Source organism: Conger conger, chromosome 2 (assembly GCF_963514075.1).
Source record: "Conger conger chromosome 2, fConCon1.1, whole genome shotgun sequence".
Lineage (NCBI taxonomy): Eukaryota > Metazoa > Chordata > Actinopteri > Anguilliformes > Congridae > Conger > Conger conger.
Genome location: NC_083761.1, coordinates 49684471 through 49703095, shown reverse-complemented (window position 1 = coordinate 49703095; position 18625 = coordinate 49684471). Strand labels below are relative to the sequence as shown.

Genomic DNA, 18625 nt, shown 5'->3' with positions numbered 1-18625 from the left:
ATTTCATTGTTTGTATCGGCTTTGTAAAAGCTAACTGTTAAACAACAAGCTGCTATAGGCTACTCCCAAAGGTAGACTACTGAGACAGCGAAGGACTTCACCATCTGCATCGACTGGCCCAGAGTCACTTGCTATTTGGGTAAATGGGGTTCTCCAGAAATAGTTTTCACTGTCACATATAGTCTAACTTTACCAAGCTTTAGCTTGGGATGTCAAGTATGTCAAATGTGCTACTACTATGTGCCAAATCATTTGAAGACAAGACAACAGTGACAATTATAGTTAGCTAGCAAACTATCAAACTTACACCTGTTAGCTGAGAAGTAGCCAGCAAACTAGTTAGCTGTAAACAGGCTAGGTAGTGTAGCTCTGTTATTTGGAGATGAGTGGAGCGAGGCCTTGTCACGTGATGAAACTGTGATGCATCTACTGCTGCATGAGCCCCTGCCTCCAGTCAGAGATCAGTCCCCTTACTCAATGCATTGATTCAGTGATTTTATCTGATGATTTTTGATAAACTCTTTGTTTTTAATTTTGACCCTGATAAATTGTAAAATGCTATTGCCTGCTTCTGTTGATGACTGCAATGTAAGCTTTGGGGCTATAATTCACGATGGAGCGAGGATGATGAGTTTAGACAACACTCATAGAAAATGAAGGGCAGGCTCATCAGTAATTCTATTTCCGGGCCATGGCAGCCATCTTGCGGTGGTGCCACTTGCGGAAGAACCGACTTGAATGGCTTGAATGGAACCACGTGACCACGTTTCCTTTCTAGTTATAGAGTTCAATGCAAGTCGCTCATGAACATGGGGTTGCAGTAATGGCGGCGCCCTATGCACATTCGTACGCGTGATAAAAAAAAAGTCGGTATTACAATATTGTAACGTTCCACATTTATCTATTACAACGTAGGTCCGGAAGACGGCAAAACCCCTTGTTCTTCATGAGTGAACGCCCAGAGAACAGAAACCGGACAAATTAACGTTAAAAGAGAGGGCAACTGTAAGGCAGACAGCTACAGCTGAGTAAATAGACTACCTTTCGCAAAGCATTGCGTCGTCTCCATACTAACGTTACTTTGTTGTTTGTTAACAAGCAAGATGTTGTGTATCGGAAGGAGCATATACTTTTACGCTACCATAAAATAGAGAGCTACAATAGTAGCTGACTTGCGACGTAGCCTATTTGTAGGCTAATGTCACGTTACAGCCTATATCTGTTTTTCAATTAACCTAGAACAGGGGTCGGCAACCCTGGTCCTGGAGAGCCGCAGGGTGTGCTGGCTTTCGTCTCCACCTTAAAATAAGCAAGCGACTCAGACCCAAGAAACCAGGTGAGGTGAGTTAACCGTGTAATCAACGGCTTTCATTGATCAATTAATGCCAAGCAACAACGAAAGCCAGCACACCCTGCGGCTCTCCAGGACCAGGGTTGCCGACCCCTGACCTAGAAGGACTAGCTTTCGGAATCGTGTCAGGGTAGGCTTACTTGAATATCTATGGTGCTCACAGACATTCCCTGACACCAGTTCTTTCGATCTTTGACTGACCCACACAACTGTATTGAAATGTGTCTCAAATTTCATACATAATTAGGGGAGCTTTACCAACCCTTCATTCGCCCTGCAGTGCTCCTGGATGTCTAACCAGGCTACGTTTAGGAGACTAGCATTGACTACAACGTTAAGGCTTCAAAAATGATCTCATGTCATTTGACCATCTGTTGCCATGATCTTTGGATTATGTTTTATCCCAGCCACAATGTCTTAATTTTTTTTTATCGAAGCTGAACGTTGTAAATTCGGTTTTCATATTCATTTAGCAGTATCAGCCAACTGACTCAGACTAAGCACATGAGTGAGGCTCTTAAGTGGACATGAAAAATGCTACAACCAGAACATCCTTCTTTTATCATTCCTTGTTTGTGATCTCACCACTTATCTCACCTTGTTTCTACTTGATTGACAGCTGTTTCTCATGTTGCTACGGAAGCTCCTGTTGAGACCCAATCGGCCACAATTCCCAATCTGTAGGACAGCATGTGATTTCCCTCTGAAGAAGTATGATGTCATTGTGGTGGGTGGAGGTCATGCTGGGACAGAGGCGGCTGCAGCAGCGGCCCGGGTCGGGGCAGAGACTCTGCTTATTACTCAGAAAATCCAAACCATAGGTGAGAGTGCTGATCCCTTTTTCTTTTGCTCTTTCTCCTTCTATGTGTGGGATGGAGGAACACTTCCTCTTATCATTATACCATAGCTACAAATATGTCCTGTACTGTTTCATACCTCATCGTGTTATCACAAGAACAGTATTGTATCTAGTCTGTTAATTGCTCCTGCTAGTCTCTGCCTGTGCCGCTAAACAAATGCAGCCAATACAGAATGTAGCCACATGACTTGTTTACAATCTTCCTATGCATGCACATCACACTCACACCCATATCCGTTTGACTTCACCGGCTACCTGTTAATACTTGCATCAGTTTTAAAGCCTTGGTACTAGCCTACAGGGCAATTAAGGTAACAGCTCCACCATTCCTCCAATCAATTTTCAAGCCCTACACCCCAACCAGATCTCTCCATTCCACAACCTCAATGCGACTGGCCTTCCCTTTGCTCCTCCCAGTCACAATGGCTGTATTTACTGGCTCCCTAATATTGGAACAAACTTCTCATGGTGGTCAGGACAGCAGGGTTATTTCCAATCTTCAAACTTCTTGATACTCATACCTTTTATACTAGTTCACCTTGTGGTATTTTTAATGGTTGTGTTTTTCTTCTTAGGGCTTAATGTGGATGTAATATGTATGTGTTCAGAATTTGTATTTTGGTTCTTGTGTAGTTAATTACCATTACTGTTTTAGTGATGTTATATATCTTGATGCTCTGCAAATGTTGATAAACAGGTCTGACCACTATTCATGTAAATTAGGTGACTTATTGTCTTCTATTTTGTAGCACATTCTGGATAAGCACACTTGTTATTGTAAATGAATGCAATGCAATTTAACTTTTATTAAACTTTTATCCTCAGGAGCTTTGTCCTGTAACCCGTCCTTGGGTGGAGTGGGGAAGGGGCAGCTGGTCCGTGAGGTGGACTCTTTAGATGGGCTTTGTGGCCGTGCAGGGGACTGGGCTGGGTTCCACTTCTCCATTCTGAATCGCAGAAAGGGTCCTGCAGTCTGGGGCCCCCGGGCCCAACTGGATCGAGAACGATACAGACAGTTCATCCAGGTACTCTTTACACGGTGATAAATGTGAATTGTTTACACCAAAGAAGAGAATAACAGGAAAAATGTAGGATGACATTTTGAGTGATGAAGAGACCACTGATAAAGCAACATAAACAAAGGAGACAGAGAACGGCTGCAGCAGGAATACTACTTGGGAGAAAACAAGTAAAAACTTATATTTAGACAGAGACATATTAGACTTTGGACAGGTTCCTACAAACTTAATGGTACAAAAATGATACCCTTCAGTACTGTGCAGTTATGAGTGTCTTTATGATCTGCATAGCCTTGAGGATATCCATGAGAATGCTCAGGGAAATGCAGAGTAAATAAGGCATTTTTATTTCCACAGTTCTGAAAAGTAACACTCAAGATTGTGATCATACGCACATCCAATTTTGTAAGGTGCTTCTGGATACCGGCCTGTTCCATAGACTTTGGGCACTTCAGAACAAGGGGTAGAAATTGTCTCGCCAATATGTGGAATGCAGGTTGGATTTCAGTAGACGGAATACCTCACATTTCATTGCCCTAGAGGAAAATTTCTGGTTGACTGTGCACATGCACTCTGTAAGTAGTGGCCGGATGGGACAGACCTAAGAATACATAAAGGGGTATTTGTAGTTGGAAACAAACAGCTATGAACAATCTGGACCTTACTGTTCTCAACTCACACTGCATATACTTTCTGTTTCTCTGTTCCTACTACCCCACCGCCCCTTGTAGGCAGAGCTACTTGCCACACCCAGATTGACAGTGCTGGAGGGTTCAGTGGAGGACCTGCTAGTTTCAGACCCTAACCCACATCAGCCTGGTCAACACAGAGTCACAGGAATCCGCTTAGGTAAGTGCCAATTAGGTCTTGTAAATATGTAAGCCCTACCATTAAAATTATGTTTTATTTTTATGATTCCTGGGAGATACAGATACATACTCGGGGGTCATTTTGTGAATATGTGTGGGAGGTGACCAGTCCACACCTGTATGTAAATGTTCTGTGTATATTCAATATAACATTAGCCTAACTTTGAAAAAAAAGTAACTTGGGGATTGTGTCAAATTTGGAGCGTCAGTCATATCTTTGGCTTTAAAGCAGGGAAAACCCTGAAAATGTGTACTCGGACACAATTTTCTGTCATTCAAAAATGCTAAACTGTGGCGCTTGGCAATTTTGTTTCAATCTTTGATGGCTTACTACATCTTGGTGTATGACTTCCAAACTTCCAATACTAGTAGATATTTTGGTTAAGAACAAGCGCAAGGAAAATTAAGTCAAACACATAAATTAAAAAAATGAACAATGCCAAAGTTTGGTCCAGTCAGAAAATGACCAAAAAGTGTTGCAAATTCAACCATGTAGTTGGTAAGGTGGAACATTTTTGATTTATGAAACTTAATGCAGTTCAAAAGGTACAATAGGCCTACTTATTAAAAATAAAAAAAGAGTTACTGCCTAGTCAAGGTCCTGACTTGAACCCAATAGAGATGATATGGCAGGACCTGAAACAATCAGTTGATGCTCAAACACCTAACAATTTGTCTAAATTAAAGCACTTCTGCTTAAGCGATGTGAAAGATCTAATTATAGTCAGCGTTTGATTGCAATTATTGCTACTAAAGGTGGTGCAACCACCTGCAATTAAAGCAATTACTTTTTCACAGGGGTGATATGAGTGTTTGAAAACATTTTCTTTTTTTAAATGAAATAAGTAAAAAAAATGTATTTTACCTTTACATTTCCAGTGTAAAATTACATTTTGTCTAATGATCTGAAACCATTCAGTGTGAAATATGCAAGAGTTGGGGAAATCAGGAAGGGGGGAAATTTTTTGTGGCACTGTTCTTGACTGCAAGCTCCTTTGCAGAGGGTGCAACTCCTTCTGGAAGGCACTATATTGTTTTTCTGATATTATACAGTGCTACAGTAAATGCAGTAATGCCAGTAAATGTAAGTTGGTGACAACACTGTACATTCTTTTCTCCCCCAGCGGATGATGGGCAGCCTGTCTCCTCCAGCTCTATAGTTTTGACCACCGGCACCTTCCTCTCTGGCTCCCTCTTCTTGGGCCAAACCACTTCTCCAGGGGGGAGAATTGGGGACCCCCCTTCCTGTGCTGGCCTCTCCCACAGCTTGAGGGAGAAAATGGGCTTGAGGACTGGGAGGCTGAGAACTGGAACTCCACCCCGCATTGTTAAGAAGACAGTTGAGCTCTCTCTTGCAGAGATTCGTCCCCCTGACAAACAGCCCACTCCATTCAGCTTCCTCAACAAACAAACACATTGCAAGGTAAAGAAAAAAGTAATATGTGAATGGCCAGCATCCTGTGTAGCCAAAAGTCATCATATTAAATTGAATCATCTGACTAGCGATAATGTTATTTATATTATGTACATACTCAGTGAGCACTTTATTAGGTAGACCTGTATAGCAGCTGGATAATGCAAATATTAATTAGCCAATCATGTGGCAGCAACTAAATGCATAATGACATGTTGAAGAGGTTCAGCTGTCAAATGTCAGAATGGGGAAGAAATGTGATCTGACTTTGACCATGGAATGATTGTTGGTGTCTGACAGGGTGGTTTGAGTTTGCAGAGAATGGTGTAAAAAACCAAAAAACATCCAGTTACCAGCAGTTCTGGTAAGTTATTAATGAGAGGTCAGACGAGAGGGGCCAGACTGGTCAAAGCTGACAGGAAGGTGACAGTAATGCAAATAACCACACACTACAACAGTGGTATGCAGAAGAGCACCTCAAAGAGAATAGGCTACAGCAGCTGAAGACCAATAAGTCAAAAAAAGGAAGTCTAATAAATACCTAATAAAGTGCTCAGTGAGTGTAGGCAAGGGACAAAATGTCGGGTAAGGGAATGATCATTGTTTGCTGATTGTTGTCTTTAATAAATTGATTACTAATGAAAATAATACAAAATCAAAAAAGCAAGTGCTATCTTGGACGCATAAAGATAATTGTAATTTGGAGACGTGCAAGTTAACATAAAACTCCACAATTAAACAATGAAGTATTTTTACAGAACAAATTCCAATGCAGATGTGAAAACTGTTCTATTTTTCTGTAATTCCCACATCAGCCAGAGGAGCAGCTGCCCTGTTACCTCACCTACACCACTCCTGGAGTGGAGAGAATAGTGAAGGAGAGTGTGCACCTCAACTGTCATATACAGCAGGACACCAAGGGCCCCAGGTACTGCCATACATTTAACATTACTGTTCTGTCTGCACTCATCCTGCAACGGTGAGCAAATAGAATAACGCACTTCACAGCAAAGCACACTGGCATTATTACTCAGCTGATGATATGACTTGTGTCACATTTCACAACCACTGATCATCCTGTCAGGTACTGCCCCTCCATCGAATCACGGGTGCAGCGGTTTCCAGGAAGGTCACACCAGGTGTGGCTGGAACCCGAGGGCTTGGAGTCTGACCTGATCTACCCCCAAGGCCTTTCCATGACCCTGCCCCCTGACCGACAGCTCTGCCTCCTGAGAGAGATCCCAGCTCTAAAGAGGGCAGAGATTCAAACGCCTGGTACACAGCACTCCTCTCAGCAATCACAGTCTGTCATAGGGACCATTAAGTGCTATCATTCATTCTATATATGTAACATAGCCGTGACTCTGTGATAGCGCTTCAGTGCTAGCCAAAGGAAATGGTAGGAAGTAGTTGTAGGAGCTTTTTTCACTTTTAACATTGCCATTATAGCTTGAGTAATACAGCTGCTGCTGTGATGACGTTCGTAATTTTGCTCTGATCATTCCTGTTCCTTTCTTCTAGGTTATGGGGTGCAGTATGATTTTGTGTGCCCCATGCAGTTGTCTCCCTCTCTGCAGGTGAAGAGAGTTCAGGGATTGTTCTTAGCTGGACAGATTAATGGTACCACTGGGTACGAGGAGGCAGCCGCACAGGTAGTTTAAGCATCGCCACAGAAAACGTGGTGGTTGGACATTATCACATTATTCTCAGGATTATCAAAGTGAGGCAGGTAGAGCTTACGGTGTGTCAACAGATGCAGATGCAGAACAGATGCACAGAAAAATATGTTTGTTATCAAGTTGTTAAAAATGACCAGGAAGAAGAATGACAGTAAAATGGTCTAGCCCCAACATTTGTTAACTAGGAAAGCTCCACTATGGACAATATCTAATAACATTGCTGGACAAGCTAAATTGGTGCTAAAGCTAAAGTCCATTCTCTAAAACTGAAATATTTGAATATCCCAGAAAGTGAGCAATCCCTTTAACAAGTGTTTTTGTAGTTTTAATGATGACATTTCCTTCATTCAGGGCCTGTGGGCGGGCGTGAATGCCGGTCGGACTGCTCTCTCCCTGCCTGCCCTCTCCCTCTCCCGCACGCAGAGCTACATTGGGGTTCTGATAGACGACCTTGTGTGCCGGGGGGTGACCGAACCATACCGCATGTTCACCAGCCGTGCCGAGTACAGGACCGCCCTGAGACCAGACAATGCTGACTTGCGGCTGTCTCCCAGAGGTAGACACCCTGGCTTTGTTATGGTTACTACTCTGAACCACCCAATGCCTTCTTTGTGCCCTCAGCTTCGGACCACACGCACTGCCGGTGATGTGACTTGTGTTCCTTTCACCGTTAGGCTTCGAGGAGATTGGCTGTGTGTCCGAACAGCGTTACAGGGAAGCGCTGAGAGTGAGGGACAGTCTGAGGGACGCACTGAGCACCATGCAGTCCATCTCCATGTCTTCCGCCAGGTGGAGGGAGAAACTGGCAGATGTGAACGTAAGCAAAAGCAAAAGCACCGTGCTGAGGTGAGCGAAGGGGATCTATCGCCAGAGCAGCGCTAACGTCGCTGGTTATTCTGTATGTATACTGGCTGGAGATGGTTCACAGTGTGTATAATACAGCTTCTCATCCCTGTCAGCGCTCTAGAACTGCTACAGTACAACGGTGTGTCCTTTGAGATGCTGGCCTCTGCTTTTCCAGAGTGCCTTTCAATGTACCTGGAGTTCTCGCAGAGATTAAAGAGTGAAGGTGAGTAAAATGGCACCGATCTATGCTGAAGTGGTTGCTAGGTGTCAGTGCCTGTGTGGCTTAACTGGCCGTCTCCCCTGCTGCAGCTACATACCTCCCCCATTGTGAAAAGCAAAAGCAGGAGATGGAGAGAATAAGGGAGGAAGAGAGTCTGTCTCTACCTCTGGATGTAGACTACTTTTCTCTTCCAATCTCTCTCTCCCAGGAGGTCAGAGAAGTGCTGGACAATGTTCGACCACACACTGTAAGTTAGACCCATCTCTCTTCATTTATAAATAACTTAATTATGGATTATAGCTCATGTGATAGCATCAGTAGTATTAATATCCATAGCTGTAGTGAGGATGATGACTTATTTTCTTTTGCTCTATCCTTCAGCTGGGAGCTGCCACCCGTCTACCAGGAATGACTCCTGCTGCAATTGTTCATCTCCTTAATTATGTCCGCAAGACGGGGCAGGAGAGACACAAAGAGAGAAATGTAAACGTATCAAAATGACAGCTTTTCAGGAAGGACTTAAAAAAATGTATAGAGAAAGACATTTGTGCAAAAAAATGGAGGACATACAAACCTTTTTTTTTTTTACAAACATATTTACATTTTCTTTGATTTATTATTTAAATAACTCAACAATGATAACCAGCATAGTGTTCTGTTTGTTCATACCAAGTACTGAAACTTGCACTACACTCATGATTGGTATTAGGTCAAAATTCTATAATATCACTGACAGTAGAAAAATGAAAAAGCACACAGTGCCCCACGCTGCCCCGCCGTCTTCATAGTGGTTCATCACAAGTTCAGCATCCTGCTCCTCTGCACCTCGGGAAAAAAACCCAAAAGGGAATTTCCACTGAGGCTGTGGTTTGCCTCTGGGGGATTCTGGATACCCAGTGGCGTCAGAGAATGTCACATCAGTTGTTATTGCAAGGGAGGTAACAGGGCACTGAAAGGGAATTGTACACACTAATTAGCCAACACACATATACAGCACCCTCAAAAAGTATTGGAACAGCAAGGTCAATTCCTTTGTTTTTGCTATACACTGAAGACAATTGAGTTTGAGGTCAAAAGATGTACATGGGACAACATATCTGAATTTCAGCTTTTATTTCCTGGTATTCTTATCTAGATTTGTTTAAAAAGTTAGAACATACGACCTTTTGTATCAGACCACCCAATTTTTAGGTGAGCAAAAATATTGGAACATGGGACTGATGGGTGTTTCGTGTTGCCCAGATGTGTCCTGTTAGATTGGTTAATCAATAACTAGTTCTGAATGTCTACTCTTGGTTTTAGCCTTGGGTTTTTTCCTGTGAAGACATTAGTGTAAACCAACATGAAGAGCTGTCTTTGGGAGAAAATTTGAAGCTTAGAAAAGAGGGTAAATCAGAGCCATTACACAAGCATTGGGGATAGCTTGTACATGAACGTGTAATGTCCTGAAAAAGAAAAACTGCTGGCATACTGAGCAATAGATATCGAAAAGGTTGACCAAGGAAAACAACAGCAGTTGATGACAGAAACACTGCGAGAGCGGCAAAGAAAAACCACAAAAAATCAGTCAGTGACAAACTGACTGATGACAAACCTTCTCCTCTGCCCTGTGGATATTGTATCTCAATCAACCGTTTGAAGAAGGCTTTGAGAGCAACAATATATACCACAAGATGCCACTAATCACTACTAAGAATCGGAAGGCAAGATTACCATTTGCAAAGAAGTACAGAGATGAGCCATAAAAGTTCTGGAACAAAGTTTTATGGACTGATGACACCAAGATTAACCTCTACCAAAGTGACGGAAAGGCCAAAGTGGAAAAAGAAGGGATCTGCTCATGTTTCAGAACATACTAGCTCATCTGTGAAGCACGGTAGAGGAAGTTTCATGGCTTGGGCTTGCATGGCTGCTCCTGCAGTGGACTCACTAGTCTTTATTGATGATGTAACTCATGATGGTAGCAGCAGGATGAATTCAGAAGTCTACAAAACATTCTGTCTGCCAACTTGCAAAGAAATGCGCCCAAACTAATTGGGAGGAACTTCATCATGCAGCAAGACAATGACCCAAAACACTGCCAACACAACAAAGTACTTCATTGGGGAGAAAATGTGGATGATTTCAGACTGACCAAGTCAATCACAAGACCTTTACCGAATTGATTGCATTTAACCCATGCCTTTCCTCCTAAAGAGGAGGTTGAAGGGAAACCCCCCCCCCAAAACGAACAACAACTGAAAGAGGCTGCCGTAAAAGCCTGGAAAAGCGTCACAAAAGAAAAATGCAACAGTTTGGTGATGTCAATGGGTCACAGGCTTGATGCAGTTAATATACAACCAAATATTAAGTGTTACTTTCATTTACTTAAATTCTCTTTGTTCCAATACTTTTGCTCACCTAAAAATTGTGTAGTCTGATACCAAAGGTGCTATTGTAAGTAGTTTAACACATCCAGGTGTAAATACCAGGAAATAAAAGCTGAAATTCTGAACTCTCGTGTTCATCTTTTTATCTCAACCCCAAATGTATTCAGTGTATTGCAAAAACAAAGGAACTGGCCTTGCTCTTCCAATACTTTTCGGAGTGTCTGTGAAAGTATGACTATATGAGAGACTCTGGGATGGTGCATGTTGAGCTGAGTAGGTGAAAATGAAAAGGTTTACCTTCACAGCCTGACATCGGAATATAAATTTTGCCCCAAGTATCTGTTTCTGAGGTAAAGACAGGAGTCCTTGCCGTGCCCAGAGCAGCTGGACAGAGAGGGAGAGGGGTACAAGGCAGCCTGACTCACAGGAATTGTCCTGAAATAAAGGTTAATGCAGTATTTAGACGGTTGGAATGTACAAACTGACCAAGGGGAGAGAGTTAATACCATGCTACATCTCTTCCCACTACACTATACACTCTGTGAGAACTTTATGAGGCAGATCTGTACACCAGCTTGTTAATGCAAATATTAACAATATATGAGCAGCAGTTCTGTGGGCAAAAAGGCTTGTTAATGAGAGAGGTCAGTGGAGAAGGGCCAGACTGGCCAAAGCTGACAGTAACGAAAATTACCACACATTACAAGTGGTATGTAGGAGAGCATCTCTGAACACACGTTAAACCTCTAACTGGATAGGCTACAACAGCATAAGTAAAGAAAAATAAGTCTAATAAATACCTAATAAAGCGCTCACTGAGTGTATATACATAAATAAAGGCAATCACCGATGGAGTATAAGAGCAGTTTTGCACAATGACTCTTGTCCAGTTTGGCTGGGTGCCTGAGTTCATGGCCACTTGTTCAGGGATTGCAGCGCCCTCTAGGATGCCAAAGAGTTGAGATCGCAGCTCATAACAATTGTCTGACAGGAAGCTACAGGGAGATAAAGAGGAAGTTAGTAATAGTTTGTGAGGAATGGATGATGTTCATCATCAGGCAGAACTGTAAGTACTGTACATATTGTAGATGCATTGCACCCCACACCAAGAAAGAAATGCTTGAACAGGCTCACCTGAAGGAGCAACCAGTGAAAAGGTTGTGTGTGAAGAGGACTGGTGTTTGGGCATCAGGCAGATTAGAGCACTTTCCCCCCTGAGACGTCCCCTGTACTGTCAGCTGACAGAGTCATGGAACATAGGCAAGGACTGAAGCACTGTAAAATGCACAATGTGAAAATTCTGATTTCTGCAGGATAATCTGATGATCGACCTGTAACAAATATTTTGTTTGATCCAACGTACATAAAGGAAGAAATCCGATTCCATTAATTATCTGGGATACATTTAAAGTGTATATTAGAGGAATGATAATTTCATACACAAGTAAAAAGCAATCAGAACTACAATCAAGAATTTGAGAAAAGGAAAACATCGTAATTTGAAAATATTCACAAGGCTTTATTAAAAGAATTTGAAAAAACAAAACTAGATTTAGACCTCCTGCTAGCTGAGAAGCTAAAACATTTAATTCAAATAAAATTTTGTATATAGGAGCTAATAAATCTGGGAAGCAATTATCCTCTCTGATTAAACAAATGAACGTAAAGTCTATCATTATGCTCAAAGATGACGACTCCAATTTAATTCAAAATAATAAGATGATTAACGGACAATTCAATTCTTTTTATCAAATATTATACTCCTCAGAAATCAAAATATTTTATTATTATTCAGTATGCTTATAAATAAGGAGCCAGCCTGCTTTTGAATTATAAATAGCATGTGAAATTATGTAATGTGTTTGACTTGTTGTTGGGAGTTGGGTATTTGTCAAAAACTTCAATCAATAGACCTCAATGAATATATTAGTATACAAGATGGTATTATTGTGATTGACTTCGTTTTTACGATCTTCTCAACCTGTCGCTGTCTGAGGATAGCTGCAAGGTGAGGGAGTTTGGGACAGAGAGGTAGGGGAGGATGACTGGCAGGGGGAAGTGCAAACACTTTTATACACTACCAAGTGTTAGTGTAGTTTAGTCTGCCAAATGCAGCATTTTATATCATCTAGTTTCCATGTGTCCTTTTGGAGTCTCAAAATGTCCTTTTTGGAAAACTGGCAAGACATAGATTTGAAAAACAATGCAGAATGCTCATTTTTGGTGATATTGTCCAGCCACAGTATCTGTATCCAGTCAAATGCAGAAAATATTTTCAGTGAGAAAAAAAAAGCTTCCACTTTCACTGTATTTGAGCTTGTCTCTTTCTTTTGATAATATTTGGAGTAATTCTGACTCTTGGAAAGCAAACCCCAAAGGGTTACCTTTCAGAAGAGACCAGGATTATGCCTGTATTCAAAGAAGGGTTCAAGAAGAGTAACCATTTTATTTTGGGTATGTCATTTTTAAGCTTGTGTCAAGAAAAGAAAATGGGTGATACTTAAGGTTAATAGTCATTTAAAATGGAAGGATACAGAACGGATGTTATCACCAAATCGACCAATCACTGGAGCACCCAAGGCTAGTCCTATTGCACGAGAGGGTCCAGGGGTAGGTGAAGGTGAGGCCAGCTAAAAGAAAAGATGGACATTAATGACAAAAGGCAATATATCTGAAATATCTGTCATAAAATGACAGGATGGTACACTTGGTAAAACTTCTGTAGCCTATCGACTTAGAGTTATGATGTGTTGTGTGTTCAGAGATGCTCTTCTGCATACCACTGTTGTAATGTGTGGTTATTGGCGTTAATGCCACCTTCCGGTCAGCTTTGACCAGTCTGGCCATTCTCTCATTAACAATGCATTTCTGTCTGTAGAACTGCTGCTCACTGGATTTGTTTTTGTTTTTTGTACCATTCTTTACAAACTCTAGAGACTAGTGTGTGTGAAAATCCCAGTAGATCAGCAGTTTCTGAGGTACTCAAACCATCCTGTCTGCCACCAACAATCATTCCACAGTCAAAGTCACTTGGATCACATTTTTTCCCCACTCTGATTGTTGGTGTGAAAATTAACTGAAATTATTTTATGTAGTAATGCATATGAAGAAAAGCATATTCTGACTTAACAAACTGAATGTTTTCAGAGTAAAAGCTATTTTAACTGCTAACAGGGAGTGTTGCACACAATTAATAGTTAAGCTGTTTGGTGGTAATCAGCATTCCCATGATGCATAAGGAGTGCCAAATTTTAGCCATGTCATAAGTGCACATACTGGAGCTTGCACCTGGTCAAGAAATTTGGCACTTTACAGCAACTTCTTCCTGAAGAAGACCACACCAGTCAAAATGTGTTGCTACAAATGCAAACTGCTAATTGTTTTAGCCAACAATTTCTTATTGGGAATATCTGTGGAGCATTCTGTAATGCCAATGATACATAGTAATAAATCTTCTTTCCACCAAATACAGCTTGGTGGTTGAAATGTTGAGATAAATGAAATGAAAACCAATTAGGCCAATGGCATATTACTAAAATGTCAATATAATTTGTGAATTCATCTCAACACATATTAAGAAGGTTAAAAAGTCAGCTTCTGCAATTGGAAACAAATAATCAATAGCGTTCCGGTTTGCAGGCCTGTATGATTTTGCATCCCCAAATCAGTCTTGTGCATGGTCCATGTACAGTTCTGTCATTAACAAACTTGTATGTTTTATGTTATGGTTCCTTCATGTTTCACTAACATGACATGACCATTATGCTTGTTGCTTTGTAAAAGTACAAAATGAATGACATAATTAATTTTGACGGACTCGGGCAGGAGCAGGTTTTTTTCTTGAGGTAGATCTGTCTTTTTGAATTCTTTATAAATCTGCCATTATATTAGAAATACACTAAAGTGCAAACATGGACTGCTTTAAAGGGAGTGGAAGATGACACTGGCTGCGTCTGAAATCACATACTAATTCGGCGATTTAATTGATCACTGAGATCTAATAAAATCAAATAAATATATTAATATATTTTACATGTTGGATAAGTCAGGTGTTAACTGTTGTGTTTGGTATTCAGAGTGCCGAACATTAAACAAGGGTGTTAGCGGTTAAATCCTCTGGGATAAACAAATTTTACTCAGTACAAATACAATACCTACCAGGTATTGCACAGCATGGTCCTGCAAGAGCACCGAGTTTAGCCTGGTGTTCATGAGGGTCACCTTCACTGATGCCTTGGTAAGCTCCCCGCCACTTGTGTACCCAACAGAAAATTCCACCTTAAAGACAGGCTTGTCAGTAAAAATATTTGACCTTTCCAGGTATATAAATATTCATGTTTGTAATCATGCTTTTGTGATGTCCTTGAGAAAACTGAAGAACTGACGCTCAGAACTGAGCCAAATTCACATAAATGTTTTGAGGAACTATGCTTGAAGGGAGCACTGCCTGTATGTTATACTTGTGGGACACCTGACAGTATGAACATCCTCAATGATGGCGCTGCTGAAATTGTCCTTCATTTAATCAATACCTGTTGTTCAGTAATTACCTTTGACACCACATTAAAACAGGAATCATTTTGTAAACTTGGTTCTGGCCATTCTGACCATGGAAGTACTGGGATCTAAAAATTAAACAAGATTGAGTCAAGGCATTATGTAACAATGAGAGAATATTTTATATTGATACATACTGTATTGAAGAGAGTTGTTATTTGGGAATATGGCATCTCACCGTAAGGTTAGGGATGGAGATATTCTGAGGCATGGGGGCCTGTAGTCAAGAGAGGGACATTTATGTTACATTTATGCTTTCCATGGTTTGTAAAAACACAAATACCTGTATAGGAAGTCACTAAAATAGTAAGGTAAATGATTTTGTCCCGTGCCAACACAGAACCACTTATTTGTGTGTACATGAAATGCCCCACACACTCATACATACCTTGAGTAGGCTGATGCCATTGAAGTAGGATCGGGCATTCAGTCTGGGGTCCCCCAGACAGGACAAGGCTGTCACTGAACGAGAACATAAGAGGGAGACGGAGCGCAGGAATCCTGAGAGAGACACAACACATGTTAATACTGAGTTGAGGCCATTCATGGCAGTGCAGGTCCAAGGTGCAATTTGTTTTATTTTCCACTTTTACGGAGGGCCCATTACGGTATTCATTAGCATTCACACAAAAACCAATCAATATCTCTACATGTGTTCAATGATCCATAGCATGCTGAATTCAAGTAAACTGAACTGGCAGGGTTCCGGTCCACACAGGAAGTGCTAGCTGTCCCCGGTGAAGGCTGTTTCAGTACACCCAATACAGATGAGCTTTTGAACTTGGTTAGGATGGCATCATCAACCTAAAACAGAGACTGATTAGATGAAGACTGTACTGACACAGAGCAGTGATAAATGGTGCTCATGTTAATACTGAACGTAGGCAAATGCACGGACACAGAGCAGTGATAAATGGTGCTCATGTTAATACTGAATGTAGGCAAATGCACTCACCCTGTAGAAAGTTGTGCTTGCGGTGCTGGGGTTTGTGGTATCTTTTTGAAAAGAGAAAAGGCTCTGAATCCTGGGAAGTGAAGAGACATCTGGGAGTCTCAGGTAGTCTTTCAGTTGATCTATAGAGATAATAACAAACAAGACCAGAGCCAAAAAGAAATGTGTGAGAAATTCCATTTAGGGTCATTCTGTGATATATTCAATAAAAAAACATCCAAAACATTTGCCTCATTCTAGAGATAATGACTCTTAAATAAGGGGTGAGTGGCACACACTCGCAAGTGGAAATTGGGGTTTGTGCCGATTTTGGAGCACCCTATCTTTGGCATTAAAGCACGGAAAACGTGTAGCATACCACCTCATCCATGAAACATGGTGGAGGGGGTGTTATGGCTTGGGCCTGTATAATTTTGGAATAAATTATCTATTTGACTTAATTTTGTTTGTGACTGTTTTAACCAGGATATTAACTAGTACTACTTATTTAAATACGTTTTCTTTTGCTTTTTTTATGTTTGTACAGTACATTGCTTTGAGCTTGGGAAAAGCGCTTCACAAATAAAATGTATTATTATTATTATTAGTAGTATTTCATGGTTGTATACCTTACACCAAGTGGTACTGATGTAGTAAGCCATCAAATATTTAAAACAATTGCCAAGTGGCATGATTTAGCATTTTTGACTGACCATAACTTGAGCAGTATTATGAAAATTGTGTCACAGAGCACACATCCATCCATTATCTTAACCCGCTTTTCCTGAACAGGGTCACAGGGGGGCTGGAGCCTATCCCAGCATACATTGTGCGGAAGGCAGGAATACACCCTGGAAAGGTCGCCAGTCCATCGCGGGGCACACACACCATTCACTCACACAGCATGGGCAATTTAGAGTCTCCAATCAGCCTAACCGGCATGTCTTTGGACTGTGGAAGGGAACCAGAGTACCCGGAGGAAACCCATGCGCACGGCCGACCAGGATTCGAACCAAGGAACTCCTTGGTGTGAGGTGGCAGTGCTACCCACTGCACCATCCGTGCCACCCACCCCTTATTTACAGTAAGAGCCAATATCTCTAGAGTGACAAATCCAATGAACTCCCACACCTCTGGAATGAGCCTTTAGTAAAGTCAATTTGCAGGCACACAAGAATCAAAGAAATAGTGTTACTCCAACACTATTCTGTCTTACTACAGAATATGTGTTTCTGCGTATGAGAGGTACCTGATAGATGGCCTACCATTTTCATTTCGAACACAGAAGAAAGTGTCATTGACAGTGATGAGGGTGGGATTCACATTTCCTCGGAACATCAGCCAATTCTCAATGCAAACACCTGAGCTGGAATGCAAAATATTGTTACAAAGCAAACAGCTTGTTGTCACCACAATATGCTTGAGGTGCTACAGGTAAGCATAAATAGCCAGGTAGCATTTTTTAAAATTATGCAACAGAAGATGTACATTATAATAATCAACTATTTTGTCAACTTCACTCTCACCTTTCTTCAATCTCGCAACCAGTGAAGACAGAACTGGTTCCACAGTCAATGGTATCACAGCAACAGCCAATATCGCACAAGCCATTGGTGAAATCACATGTGCACACTGAGAGAGCGAGAGAGAGCGAGAGAGAGAGTTAATTAAGTACCTGCAAGGCAAGCTGTCATAAATGACTAAAGAGAGTATTGACAAATATTCATATACCAGGCGGTCACATCCGAAGCGACCTTGTTACCTGAGGTGCTAGCATCAGTTGGCATTATATTTGCCTCTGTTGCAGCTTCCGTTGTCATTACATTTATATCTGTTGTAGCATCAGTTGGAATTGTATCAGGTTCTGTGGAGGCCCGAGCTGTAGTAAAATCTGCATCTTTGGTGGGCATGGTGCCAACCTCGGTGGTGACAGTAGGCAAAGAACCGGGCACCAAGGTGACGAATTCGATCGTTGCCCGCGAATCCGTTTCTGTCGGCTTCGCAGTAAAAGTTTCGGGTGATGTCGGCTGCGCCACAGCTCTTTGGTTCGACAGTATGATCATAAAGCTAAAGCAATGTACCGCGTGAAACATAAACGAATCAGCCATTGTTTATCAGAGACGAGGATACAGTTGCAAACTTTTATGAAATTAATAACATCAGTTACGTACGACATATAGTATTTTACGAGCTACGTAAGTGGGGGACTTAGTCCAAACTGCATGCTATCAACAGTCGTTATTCGTGTTAGATAGGAAACGTTACCGGGCTAAATACAATATATTCATGACGAATCAATCAAAACAGACCTCCCCTGATTTAGGTACTCTAAAAACCAACAGACGACGTTATTGTTAAAGCAGTAACTACGTGTTTTCCCCAAATAATACAACAACCACAGAGCCAAATAGCTGAGAATGGAGTTGCTTTCTGCACACAACAAAGCTCGACACGGGGCACGAACGTTGTCAAGGAAGTTGACTGCGCTTGCATCCGTTTCTTAAGCTGCTT

The 18625-nt window shown here is 41.5% G+C and overlaps 2 protein-coding genes across 6 annotated transcripts; one reads left to right on the top strand and one right to left on the bottom strand.

The window, feature by feature from the left end:
• The first annotated feature begins 772 nt into the window (after positions 1-772).
• mto1 (mitochondrial tRNA translation optimization 1) lies at positions 773-8899 on the top strand. 5 transcript variants are annotated; one of them, XM_061230781.1, is made up of 13 exons: positions 773-1005; positions 1971-2172; positions 3036-3235; positions 3961-4078; positions 5223-5521; positions 6328-6440; positions 6597-6787; positions 7034-7164; positions 7543-7747; positions 7866-8037; positions 8151-8260; positions 8347-8504; positions 8639-8899. In XM_061230781.1, the coding sequence occupies exons 2-13, from the start codon at positions 1980-1982 to the stop codon at positions 8756-8758; spliced, it is 2010 nt and encodes a 669-aa protein (XP_061086765.1). In that variant the 5' UTR covers positions 773-1005; positions 1971-1979; the 3' UTR covers positions 8759-8899. The 5 variants fall into 5 exon arrangements, with proteins under 5 accessions (XP_061086765.1, XP_061086764.1, XP_061086763.1 ...); XM_061230780.1 differs by having other exon boundaries at positions 773-1336; XM_061230779.1 differs by having other exon boundaries at positions 774-1028.
• LOC133121542 (tectonic-3-like) lies at positions 8854-18598 on the bottom strand. The gene is made up of 14 exons (XM_061230786.1): positions 17877-18598; positions 17641-17746; positions 17380-17480; positions 16139-16257; positions 15879-15987; positions 15572-15684; positions 15362-15400; positions 15177-15251; positions 14785-14904; positions 13161-13256; positions 11761-11864; positions 11474-11621; positions 10924-11061; positions 8854-9206 (listed from the first exon to the last, which is right to left on the bottom strand). Exons 1-14 carry the CDS (start codon positions 18220-18222, stop codon positions 8976-8978), a joined length of 1845 nt encoding a protein of 614 aa, XP_061086770.1. The 5' UTR covers positions 18223-18598; the 3' UTR covers positions 8854-8975.
• Positions 18599-18625: the final 27 nt, after the last annotated feature.